This window comes from Xenopus tropicalis, chromosome 5, assembly GCF_000004195.4.
Source record: "Xenopus tropicalis strain Nigerian chromosome 5, UCB_Xtro_10.0, whole genome shotgun sequence".
Lineage (NCBI taxonomy): Eukaryota > Metazoa > Chordata > Amphibia > Anura > Pipidae > Xenopus > Xenopus tropicalis.
In genome coordinates this window covers 19,531,025-19,543,555 of record NC_030681.2, presented here as the reverse complement: position 1 = coordinate 19,543,555, position 12,531 = coordinate 19,531,025, and the positions used below count along the sequence as shown (strand labels likewise).

The 12,531-nt window shown below is 43.0% G+C and overlaps 1 protein-coding gene across 2 annotated transcripts in view; it reads left to right on the top strand.

Annotated features, from left to right (window-relative positions):
• Positions 1–8,416: 8,416 nt before the first annotated feature.
• srbd1 (S1 RNA binding domain 1) overlaps positions 8,417–12,531 on the top strand; it is a 108,199-nt gene continuing 104,084 nt past the window's right edge. Inside the window, exons 1-3 of one of the 2 annotated variants that reach the window (XM_004914756.4) lie at positions 8,417–8,608; positions 11,293–11,363; positions 11,536–11,710. In XM_004914756.4, coding sequence (XP_004914813.2) covers positions 11,293–11,363; positions 11,536–11,710 — 246 coding nt within the window. In that variant the 5' untranslated portion in view covers positions 8,417–8,608. The remainder of the gene's footprint in view (positions 8,609–11,292; positions 11,364–11,535; positions 11,711–12,531) is intronic. The other variant, XM_004914754.4, reaches the window with a different exon arrangement.

The following is a 12,531-nucleotide window of genomic DNA, read 5'->3' as shown; positions in this document are numbered from 1 at the left end:
ACCAAAATCCATGGAAAGGAAATATTAGTTAGGTCCCCCCAAGAAATGCAGTCACAAAGATGGTTGTTATAGGATATTGAATAGAGTATGTAATCATTGCCCTTTGGACTGGTCACCCCTCTCACTGCTTGGGGTGCAGTTTGGGGACCATTGCCTGGATAAGTGCTTCCGTGCTACAAAGCAGGGGGGGGTTTTGGACATTTTTAGTCTATGTTACATGTTGCTCCTGAGCCAATGGCTGGGGATCACTGGCCAACGACAAGAAAGCCAACACTGTCTCAAGAAAACCATAGTTGTGGGAGCTTCCTTGGCAGCTTCCATGTTCAATTTAAGGGGCCCATTCATTAATGCACGATCTTTCGCTGGTTAAAAGCATGATTGGAAAAAAATTGCAGTAACCATGATCATTTCTGATTCTTTTCTGATAATTTCTTTCCTTAGTCCCCCAAAAATATTGTGGTTGCGATCCAAAAGTCACAAAATTTTCGGATCTGAACAATCGCAAACAGCGGGAAAACCTTTGAAACTTCAGTGCATGCTTTTGGAAGCATAGGACTCAATGGCACACTGCAGCTCCAACCCGGCCCAAGAAAAGTCTCCCATAGGGCTCAATGGCACTCTGCAGCTCCAACCCGGCCCAAGAAAAGTCTCCCATAGGGCTCAATGGCACTCTGCAGCTCCAACCCGGCCCAAGGAAAGTCTCCCATAGGGCTCAATGGCACTCTGCAGCTCCAACCCGGCCCAAGGAAAGTCTCCCATAGGGCGCAATGGCACTCTGCAGCTCCAACCTGGCCCAAGGAAAGTCTCCCATAGGGCTCAATGGCACTCTGCAGCTCCAACCTGGCCCAAGGAAAGTCTCCCATAGGGTGCAATGGCACTCTGCAGCTCCAACCCGGCCCAAGGAAAGTCTCCCATAGGGCTCAATGGCACTCTGCAGCTCCAACCTGGCCCAAGGAAAGTCTCCCATAGGGCTCAATGGCACTCTGCAGCTCCAACCTGGCCCAAGGAAAGCCACCCATAGGGCGCAATGGCACTCTGCAGCTCCAACCCGGCCCAAGGAAAGTCTCCCATAGGGCTAAATGGCACTCTGCAGCTCCAACCCGGCCCAAGGAAAGCCACCCATAGGGCGCAATGGCACTCTGCAGCTCCAACCCGGCCCAAGGAAAGTCTCCCATAGGGCTCAATGGCACTCTGCAGCTCCAACCTGGCCCAAGGAAAGTCACCCATAGGGCTCAATGGCACTCTGCAGCTCCAACCCGGCCCAAGGAAAGTCTCCCATAGGGCTCAATGGCACTCTGCAGCTCCAACCTGGCCCAAGGAAAGTCTCCCATAGGGCTCAATGGCACCCTGCAGCTCCAACCCGGCCCAAGGAAAGTCTCCCATAGGGCTCAATGGCACTCTGCAGCTCCAACCCGGCCCAAGGAAAGTCTCCCATAGGGCTCAATGGCACTCTGCAGCTCCAACCCGGCCCAAGGAAAGTCTCCCATAGGGCTCAATGGCACTCTGCAGCTCCAACCCGGCCCAAGGAAAGTCTCCCATAGGGCTCAATGGCACTCTGCAGCTCCAACCTGGCCCAAGGAAAGTCTCCCATAGGGCTCAATGGCACTCTGCAGCTCCAACCCGGCCCAAGGAAAGTCTCCCATAGGGCTCAATGGCACTCTGCAGCTCCAACCTGGCCAAAAGATAGTCACTATACCAGAGCTAAACCATGAAAAAGTCGATATTATCGTGGTCTTTACGAAAAGTTCTAAAAATCAGGGAAAGAAAATTGTGGTTTTGTGAATGGGCCCCTAACTGTCAGGATCCACTGTGGCAGTAGGTGTCACACCCATCTATACACACATTCTTCTAAAACCTCCGCCAGGGAACTGTACTGCATTCATTTGCTTTCAACAGTGTATCAATTGCTAAGAGAAACTTTTTTTTTTTTTTTTAAAAAAAATATTTTTATTGAGTTTTTAATAACAAAGAAATGTAGCAGTAGAAATACAGATGGCAAATGTAACAAAGATAGAGAATTATTGCAACAAAAATTTGTAGTAGTAAAGTACGTTGTTTTCCTACTGTAACGATACCGAAGGGTGAGGTCGGACGAAGCATATTTGCGGTTCTCAGAGCCCTGCGCTTTTCTCCCTGGCTGAGAGAAGCAGATCCGCTTCTGTACGCCGCTCTGTGTGCCTGCACTGAAGGCTATGGTAACTGCCCGAGTGTGCACACACAGAGAGGAGCGGATCGGAGGTTGGCATGGAAAACGCAAAAGTGAACGTTACATTTCTTGCTTCGTCTGACCTCACCTTTAAAAGAAGGAACATTTCTTGATAGCAAATAAACTATTTAACCAAACATTAACTGATTTTTGCATAACAGAAAAATTGTAACAGAAGCAATAAATGTCATGATGTAAAATGACATCTTACTTACCACCGCAGTTATTCCCTAATCTTGAGAAAGGAAAAAAACACTAGGCAGGATTTATATCAGCTAGCAGTACCTTCTATATGGCTTGATGAAATTATGATCACTTGTCCAACCTCACAGCCTTTTAAGCAGAAATAAGGGAAAGGGAATCCACAAGTTCAATAAAGCCGTCCAATGGTCTTTTCTTAGATAAATGCGGGTAAGAGATTCACTCATACCAAAGACTCTGCACTAAAAGCATTGTACTATCGGACAATGCCCCCATGTGTGTCCCATTGTACCCTCTCCACCACAGTTTCTAAAGGTGGCCATACACAGTCCTTTTGACCGATTCAGCAGCTTATCTGCCCAAGTATGGGCAGGAACAACGGACCAACATCTGGCCTGAAATTAGGCACATCTTGATTGGGCAGGTTTGATTCTTCCATAGGATTGGGGACCGCATCAGCTTGTTGATGCGGTCCCCAAACCAATGGCGTCTATACCTGCTGCTCTAATTTGATTTAGCCTGATATTGCCCATCTGTAGTATCTTACCATATATGGCCACCTTAAAGTGATACTGACACTAAAAAACGACTCCTCAAAATATGAATGTACATAAAAAGTTGCCTATAGGTCATGTTGATTGATTTTCGCTGAGAGATTTGCTTTTGTAAATAATTGTTACTTGAAGTCCCTAAACCTGACTGTTTAGCCAACCTGACTGTCCCTTCTCAGCCTGTCAGTTATAGCTTCTAATGATAACGGGCCTCCTGCTGCACAAATATGGCCGCCCCCTCATAGCGGAACATGGGGGATCAGACAGGTAATATAAAAGCATTGGGCAAATACTTTTATGGCAAAAATTAAGGTCATGCAAAGACAATGTTATGATAGATGTAAAAAAAGGTTTAATTTCTGGTGTCAGTATCTCTTTAAAACAGAGGTGATTGGGATGGGAACGTCTTATATAAACGTTTTGGGACAAAATACCATCGGGATAAAATTTTGTAGGACTTAAAATGAATGGAACATTTATGTGTTTCTTCTCAGATATTTTCCCAAGCTTTTGATTCGAGTGTTTGATTAAACGCTTGTTCCCACTGTTTGATATTAGATGGGGGAATACTGTTAGATTCTGATGGAATGATAAAGGAGGGAAATTAAGCTTCTTGTATGCGGGAACGACACACAAACCGTTTCAAAGACTGTGGGGGGGGGGGGGGGGGGGGCGTAAATTTGGACCTCTATGTGAAGATTAACAATAATGTTGCAGTTGATGCTCAGATAAACGTGGGCTGAATTTTTGATCCAGTGATGTCCAAGTATAAGAGGAACTTTTAAAGATGCATTCTATGCTTCAGAGTAGATGAATAATAGGAACAGTGCTCACGTGAAGATTCTGGCGCCTTGCCTTTTTAAAGATCGTAACTGGTACACATATGGCTTTAAAAGGTTCAATTCACAGCACAAGTCAGCCTGTGGCTTAAATAAAGGTGCCAGAATCTTAATCTGAGTGCTGTTCCTGTTATTAGTTTACACAGTTATATAGTGATATCTAGCCAGATATCCAGGGAAACAAATCACAAAAAGTGAATAAAAGGGAGTGCAGATAACAATTCTATATGAGCTATGCTCTGGGTATGGCATCACCAGCTGATGTTCTGGTTTCTGATCCAATCGGATGACAGGAGGTATCTCTAGACTGAAAATCCTAATAAACCCATTAGGGGACATCCTGTAGGATCTGATTAGTTAGCATACAGAGTGACAAATCAAATTAAATATCAAATATCTATAAACTGGGCTGAATGTGTGATGCAGAAATTTGCCCTGTGATAATTATTTGGTCACTCTGTGACATGGATCGATTGCAGATGCTTATTGACAATGCAAACACCATTACCAGCATTTACCTATACAGTTATTCATTTTGGTGAAAAGTGAGCAATACAAATTATGAACATGTTACACAGCCATCCACGTGAATTTGGTTACATTTAGTATATGGTGGGTCTCCCAGAAAATGGATGTTCAAAAAATAGCACATTTGCCCCAAACACAGAGTACACAAAATAATAGCGTGTGAAAGCGCAGAACCCAAGTACCTTTAAAGGAACAGTAAAAAAAAGAAAAGTGTATGAAAGTAATAATATAATGTACGGTTTCCTGCAATGGTAAAACTGGTGTATTTGCCCCAGAAAGACTACTATAGTTTATATAAACAAAAGCTGCTGTGTAGACATGGGGAAGTCATTCAAAGGAGAAAAGGCACAGGTAACTTAGCAGATAACAGATAAACCCCCCTGTTATATTCTACAGAGCGTATCTGTTATCTGCTATGCTCCCTGTGCCTTTTCTCTTTTCTTCCACCCTGAATGGCTGCCCTTGGGGCTACACGGCAGCTTTGTTGATATAAGCTATAATAGTGTTTCTGTAGCAAACACACCAGTGTTACCAGTGTGGGCAGCAGTGCATTATATTTGAATTACTTTAAAACAATTTAAGTTTTTGGTGTTACTGTTCCTTTAAAGGCAACTTTAAACTGACACTCAAGCAGTTGCTTTAATGATGTTGTTTCAGTGATAGAATAGCTTTGCCTTTTTCAAACGTGTTGTGTTTTGCAGAGAATTCCACTTGAAAACTTTTATCAATGTCTCATTATAAGTTGTGCTTGTTTTGGACACTTGGGTGTCACTGGGGTGTGCAGGAATACATTGTTGCTTTGTGCTACAGGGGTGGGAGTGGATACTGTGTTTGTCCTTTGCAAGTTCAATGCTTATTGCGGTTCTGAAGTAAGTTTTGAAACAGGTAAAGCTAAAACCACCCTGTGGCCAGTGGGAGCAATCGAACAGTTATGTGGCCGCTCACACAGTATGTCCCACTGTTTGTACAATGCCACGTACAGTAGGAAAAATAAATAAACTGAATGGGAAATGAGATCGCTATGGCAGAGGAAGGCACCATCAATCTGGTATTGTTCATTTCATATTGCGGAGATACAAAAGCAAGAAGGTAGGCTCACACCATATGCTTCTGCTTGATCACTGCCCTAGGCCTTGTTTCCCCAGTAATGTAGTATCTGTGCAACTGCATGTACTTTAACAGCAGAGGGTTTTACTTGCAAAGTTATGGTATAAAACTGAAGAGCTGAAGAAGAATAAAGCCACCTTTAGTATTGTGTTATACAGGTATGGGATCCCTTATCCGGAAACCCATTATTCAGAAAGTTCCAAATTACGGGAAGCCCATCTCCCATAGACTCCATTATAAGCAAATAATTCTAATTTTTAAAAAAAGATTTCCTTGCTCTGTAATAACAAAACAGAACCTTGTACTTGATCTGAACTATTATTATTAATATTTATTTATAAAACGCCAACATATTCTGCAGCGCTGTACAATAGGTAGATATAATTACCCCTTATTGGAAGCAAAACAATCCTATTGGGTTTATTTAATGTTTAAATAATCTTTTAGTAGACTTAAAGTGGACCTGTCACCGAGGCATAAAAAGCTGTATAATAAAAGCCCATTTCAAATTAAATATGTACCCCAAACTCATTTTTTTATTAACACATCAATACCCATTGTAAAAAGCATTTAAAAATCCCAACTGACAATCATATATTGCCTGCCACACCTCTATGCCTTAGGCATAGAGGTGGGGCTGGCAGTTACTTTCACTTTCAATTCAGAACTTCTTAGATGTTGCTGCACTCCTCACATTCCCTCTCTCTCCTCACCATCTAATTTTGTAACCAGTGCATGGATATGGGCATCGGGTCCGCTCATACTGGCACAGAAACAAGATTTTGGCAGGATGCAAAGCTTGCCTTAATAACAGTATCCACAAAATGGCACCTGTCTGCTTACTGCAACTGTGAATTCCAAGGCTGAAGAAAATAAGATTAAACTAATTTATATGGTGCAAGTGAAGTTTATTTTGCTTGACAACACACAATTGAAAACAATCTGGAATTATTTCTTAGGGTGACAGGTCCCCTTTAAGGTATTGAGATCCAAATTATGGAAATATACCTTATCTGAAAACCCCCAGCTCCCAAGCATTCCGGATAATGGGTCCCATACCTATACAATGACAAGTGGCAGGGGCAAGGGAGCAGGGGAGTATGGGCAGACAGGAGAGGTACCTACCTGGCACCCCTGGACATTGTTGTACCCTAGACAGGTGCCTCTTGTGCCTCCCCTAGTTCCAGCCCTTACCCTGCAGCCTTGTGCCTTTATATGGCACAGACCGCCTTAGGGACTTTTAATTTCCTTATAATTTACAGTAGGGGGTAATTTTCTGACCTATATAACTCAGCCTGCAGAAATAGGATGTAATGTTTTGTATTGATTTCAAGGAAGTTATGTCCCTCAGGGGACAAATTTACTCAAAACAAATCAGTTTAGTGCCCCTTTAATTTCACATACCCCAGACCTATGGGCCCCCCCACTGTATATGAAATATTAGCAGACCCCAGACCTATGGGCCCCCCCCACTGTATATGAAATATTAGCAGACCCCAGACCTATGGACCCCCCCACTCCATATGAAATATTAGCAGACCCCAGACCTATGGACCCCCCCACTCCATATGAAATATTAGCAGACCCCAGACCTATGGACCCCCCACTCCATATGAAATATTAGCAGACCCCAGACCTATGGGCCCCCCCCACTCCATATGAAATATTAGCAGACCCCAGACCTATGGACCCCCCCACTGCATATGAAATATTAGCAGACCCCAGACCTATGGACCCCCCACTGCATATGAAATATTAGCAGACCCCAGACCTATGGACCCCCCCCACTGCATATGAAATATTAGCAGACCCCAGACCTATGGACCCCCGCCCCCCCCTGCATATGAAATATTAGCAGACCCCAGACCTATGGACCCCCCCACTGCATATTAAATATTAGCAGACCCCAGACCTATGGGCCCCCCCACTGTATATGAAATATAAGCAGACCCCAGACCTATGGACCCCCCCCACTCCATATGAAATATTAGCAGATCCCAGACCTATGGGCCCCCCCACTGTATATGAAATATTAGCAGACCCCAGACCTATGGCCCCCCCACTGTATATGAAATATAAGCAGACCCCAGACCTATGGACCCCCCCACTGTATATGAAATATAAGCAGACCCCAAACCTATGGACCCCCCCACTGTATATGAAATATAAGCAGACCCCAGACCTATGGACCCCCCCACTCCATATGAAATATTAGCAGATCCCAGACCTATGGACCCCCCCACTGCATATGAAATATTAGCAGACCCCAGACCTATGGACCCCCGCCCCCCCCTGCATATGAAATATTAGCAGACCCCAGACCTATGGGCCCCCCCCACTCCATATGAAATATTAGCAGACCCCAGACCTATGGACCCCCCCACTCCATATGAAATATTAGCAGATCCCAGACCTATGGGCCCCCCCACTGTATATGAAATATTAGCAGACCCCAGACCTATGGGCCCCCCACTCCATATGAAATATTAGCAGACCCCAGACCTATGGACCCCCCCCACTCCATATGAAATATAAGCAGACCCCAGACCTATGGACCCCCCCCCCACTCCATATGAAATATTAGCAGACCCCAGACCTATGGACCCCCCCCCCACTCCATATGAAATATTAGCAGACCCCAGACCTATGGGCCCCCCCACTGTATATGAAATAATAGCAGACCCCAGACCTATGGGCCCCCCCACTGTATATGAAATAATAGCAGACCCCGCTGATAAATCAAATGAATGCCCATCAGTGTTACACAAGGGGTACCCCAAGTAACAGACCTCCGATAAGCGGGAAACCCCAAAGTGAAGGAGATGAGGAAAAGAACGCGGCAGCATTGGATAGAGCGATGGATTCCATTAAACGGCAGGAAGAAGAGAGCGCAGCAGAACCAAACTCAATAACCAGCGCCTTCAAGCGCCTGGGAGAAATGAGGGAGAAGCCGCGGTCGGTTGCTAGGAAACGTCACTTCCGGAAGTGACGTCACGGAGGCGGAAATTTCAAAAAGTAAAACTAGGAAGTGGCTGGCGGTAGCGCCCCCGTAGGGAAAGAGCCGCCCCCAGGCTCTGAGGGATGCCGAGCCCCCCATATGCTCCACGGAAACGCGGCGATTGGATTCTTTCCCTCTTTCCTTTCTAGAAAGCAGCAGCGCCATTAACATTAAAACTGTAAGTTGACTGATTGGATTGGGTTGTGTAAAGCTGTTACTGCTGCTCACTATACATGCCTAGGGTCTTGGTACCCATCCCAGGTGCGAACCCACTGCCTCCGGGCAGCCTGGGGGTTTCCCTCTACTGGACTGTGCGGAAAGGCTGGGCTCTGGCCTGAAACAGGGTTGGCACTTGTTATGGGGCTTTGCACTCAATGAAAATGGAATTCACAGAATACAAATTGTTAGTATCGTGTAATGTAACAAACACACATGTAAATTGCAACAGTGCTCAGTAGCAGCTTCACATTAGGTTATATAGTGGCATATATGTCCCCTTCAGTGGCTGGAGCCATTATTCAGCTGTAAGTACTATATAAATATCATTTAACTTCTTGCTGAAGAGACCTCTAAGACCAATCAGGTATGGGATCCCTTATCCAGAAACCTGTTATCCAGAAAGTTCCAAATTATGGAAAGGCCATCTCCCATAGACTCCATTATAAGTACTATTATCTAATTTTAAAAAAATATTCCCTTTTCTCTGTAATAATAAAACAGTACCTGTACTTGATCCCAACTAAGATATAATTACCCCTTATTGGGGGCAGAACAGTCCTATTGGGTTTATTTAATGGTTAAATGATTCCCTTTTCTCTGTAATAATAAAACAGTACCTGTACTTGATCCCAACTAAGATATAATTACCCCTTATTGGGGGCAGAACAGCCCTATTGGGTTTATTTCATGGTTAAATGATTCCCTTTTCTCTGTAATAATAAAACAGTACCTGTACTTGATCCCAACTAAGATATAATTACCCCTTATTGGGGGCAGAACAGCCCTATTGGGTTTATTTAATGGTTAAATGATTCCCTTTTCTCTGTAATAATAAAACAGTACCTGTACTTGATCCCAACTAAGATATAATTACCCCTTATTGGGGGCAGAACAATCCTATTGGGTTTATTTAATGGTTAAATGATTCCCTTTTCTCTGTAATAATAAAACAGTACCTGTACTTGATCCCAACTAAGATATAATTAATCCTTATTGGGGGCAAAACAACTCTATTGGGTTTTTTTCAATATTTAAATGATTTTTAGCAGACATAAGTTATGGTGATCCCAATAACAGAAAGATCCCTTATCTGGAAAATCCCAGGCCTGGAGCATTCTGGATAACAGGTCCCATACCTGTACCAAGCTTTCTTTGCCATGTAATCTATATATACAAACGTGCATTGTTAAGACCAGTGTACCAGAAATAGGCAAAAAAAGGTTTAATTAAAGAGATACTGACACCAGAAATGAAACCTTTTTTACATCTATCATAACATTGTCTTTGCATGCTATTTATAATTTTGCCATAAAAGTATTTGTCCAAGCTTTGACATTCCCTATCTGATTCCCCATGTTCCTCTATGAGGGGGCGGCCATATTTGTGCAGCAGGAGGCCGTTAGCATTAGAAGCTATAACTGACAGGCTGAGAAGGGACAGTCAGGTTGGCAAAACAGTCATTTTTTGGGATTTCAAGTAACAATTATTTACGAAAGCAGCCCTATCGGCAAAAAATGATCAACACGACCTATAGGCAACTTTTTATGTAGATTCATATTTTAAAAAGTTGTTTTTTCGTGTCAGTATCACTTTAAACATGCAAGCCGTGTGTACTATCTTGTTTATAGATGTTTATTTTAGTCACTTTTATTGCATGCCTGGGGAACTCATTTTACTTGGTTTATTTGTTTTCTGACAATAGAGAGTATGATTTGCTTTATGGACAGAATTCATGTCTGGTAAATCTAAACCTCTAGATCAGGGTTGCCCAAAGGTAGATCATGGCTACCAGTAGATCACTTAAGGCTGATGCCAGATGTGGCGTAGGGTGTATATTTTCAGCAAGAGGAAAAACACTTGCCAAATATACAGCCCTACGCTCCTACCTGTGCCTGCACCCGAATGAATGAGATATGCTGTGGTGCAGGCACATGTTGCTGATATAGGCATAAAAATGCAAGAGAATGCAAAGTTTCACGTTTTTATGCATATTTCGGCTAAATGTGCCTGCACCCGAGCGTATCTCATTCATTCGGGTGCAGGCACAGGTAGGACGAATTTAGAGTAGTGGGGCGTATTCACGGCAAGCATTTTTCGGATTGCTGAGAATACACCACGTCTGGCATCAGCCTTAAAGTTTCTAGTGGACCTCGAAGTGGAATGCACACTGACACTGGTTTCCCCCCAGCATACTGGAGTTTTTGAGTGTGGCTTCTCAAGCCATCCGTCTTTGTAGTTTCATCCCAGTGTAGAAGATTGTCCCCACCGGTCCACTGTATATATTTGTTCCCACTTTATATGTGTTTCTGTGTCAGACTACAGTGGGCCATGAAGAAGGGAAGGAAAAACTACTACAATCCTTCCACATTAAACTTGAAGTTGGCACTTGAATAATGTTGTGTGGGCACTAAATGTGATTTTGGCACTGCATTTATATATTGTATCTATGTGTATTTGTTAAACATTGATACCTTTTCTTGCTTATTGCGCCTAATGATAGACGTCACACTATTTTAACTGTGGTAGATCTCATGATGGAGGCCAGGTGGCAAGAGTAGATCACAGGGTGACAAAGTCTGGGCACCCCCCTCTAGATAATCTGCTGGTGTCTCTGGATAATCTTGTTTTTAATTTCAATTTCAGATGGCTGGATTGCCAAGAAGAGCCAAACAGAATACCCAGGTTTCTAAACAAGACCTGTCATTCATGAGCATGTGAGTAGTGTGCACACAATAAACTGTCCAGTCTCCAGAACATGGAGAGAGCAGGGAATATGGTGCATGACCAGCATGGGGTTCTGTGTGCTTTGTCAGGGACAGTCCATTAACTCAGCTTTTTATGTTGCCTTTTTTCGCTTTTTAATGTCTTATGTATATTTTGTTTCAGATCTGAATCAGAAGATGATGGGGACAGTCCGCATGAAGATGAGTGGACACCAGAACAAAAGGCACCTAAAACAAAGGCCCAGCAAAAACCTTCTACTGCAAAGCCCCGAAAAGCTCCCGCAAAAAAACCCACTGCCAAACCAAAGTCTGAGGCGGCCCCCCGTAAGCCAAGAAAGGTAGGGTTGCGCATCAACAGAGCAGATATTTGGCTTGAAGAGTCTATGGTTCTGTCTCTGTACTGAGCAAAATTATAGGAAAAAAAAATACTACTCCAGATATATTTTAATTCAGAGCCTCAAGCAAATTTGGACTACAGTTCTCTGGGGTTCCTTTCCCTTTGATAACCTAAAACCATATTTATTTCTTATTAGGTAATTTGGCACAGAGCCCTATGTAGTTACACATATGTGTTATTGTTTGATTTAAATGTAATCATATACATTGGTGCATGACTTTCTTTAATACTGCAGCTATGGGATCCATTGATTTGAAACCTGTTATTCAGAAAGTTCCAAACTACAGGAAGGCCATATCCCATAGGCTCCATGTTAAACAAATAATTTTGATAATTTTGAAAGTACAGGTATTTGTATTTTCTGTGAAATAATAAAATAGTACCTTGTACTTTTTTCAAACTAGAATATAATTTATGTATATTGTTGGCATTTTTTCTAATGTTTAAATGATTTTTTTTAGCATACTTGGAGATCTATATTACGGAAAGATCCTTTATCTGGAAAACCCCTTGGTCCTGAGCATTCTGGATAATAGTTCTGATACCTGTTATTATTTTTTAAAGGGGACATATTGTGTAAAGGAACAAAAACAAGCCAGTGCATTATACTCCTCTAAATATAGAAGGATTGTGCTTAAAAAAAAAAAGTTGTCTTTTGGGTTGATTTACTAAACCCAAAAACCCCTACTAGTCCCGCCCATCTGTTCCACTTCCTGCTGACCTGATAAGGAACTGAAGTCTGTTTTTTTTCTCTTCGTTTAT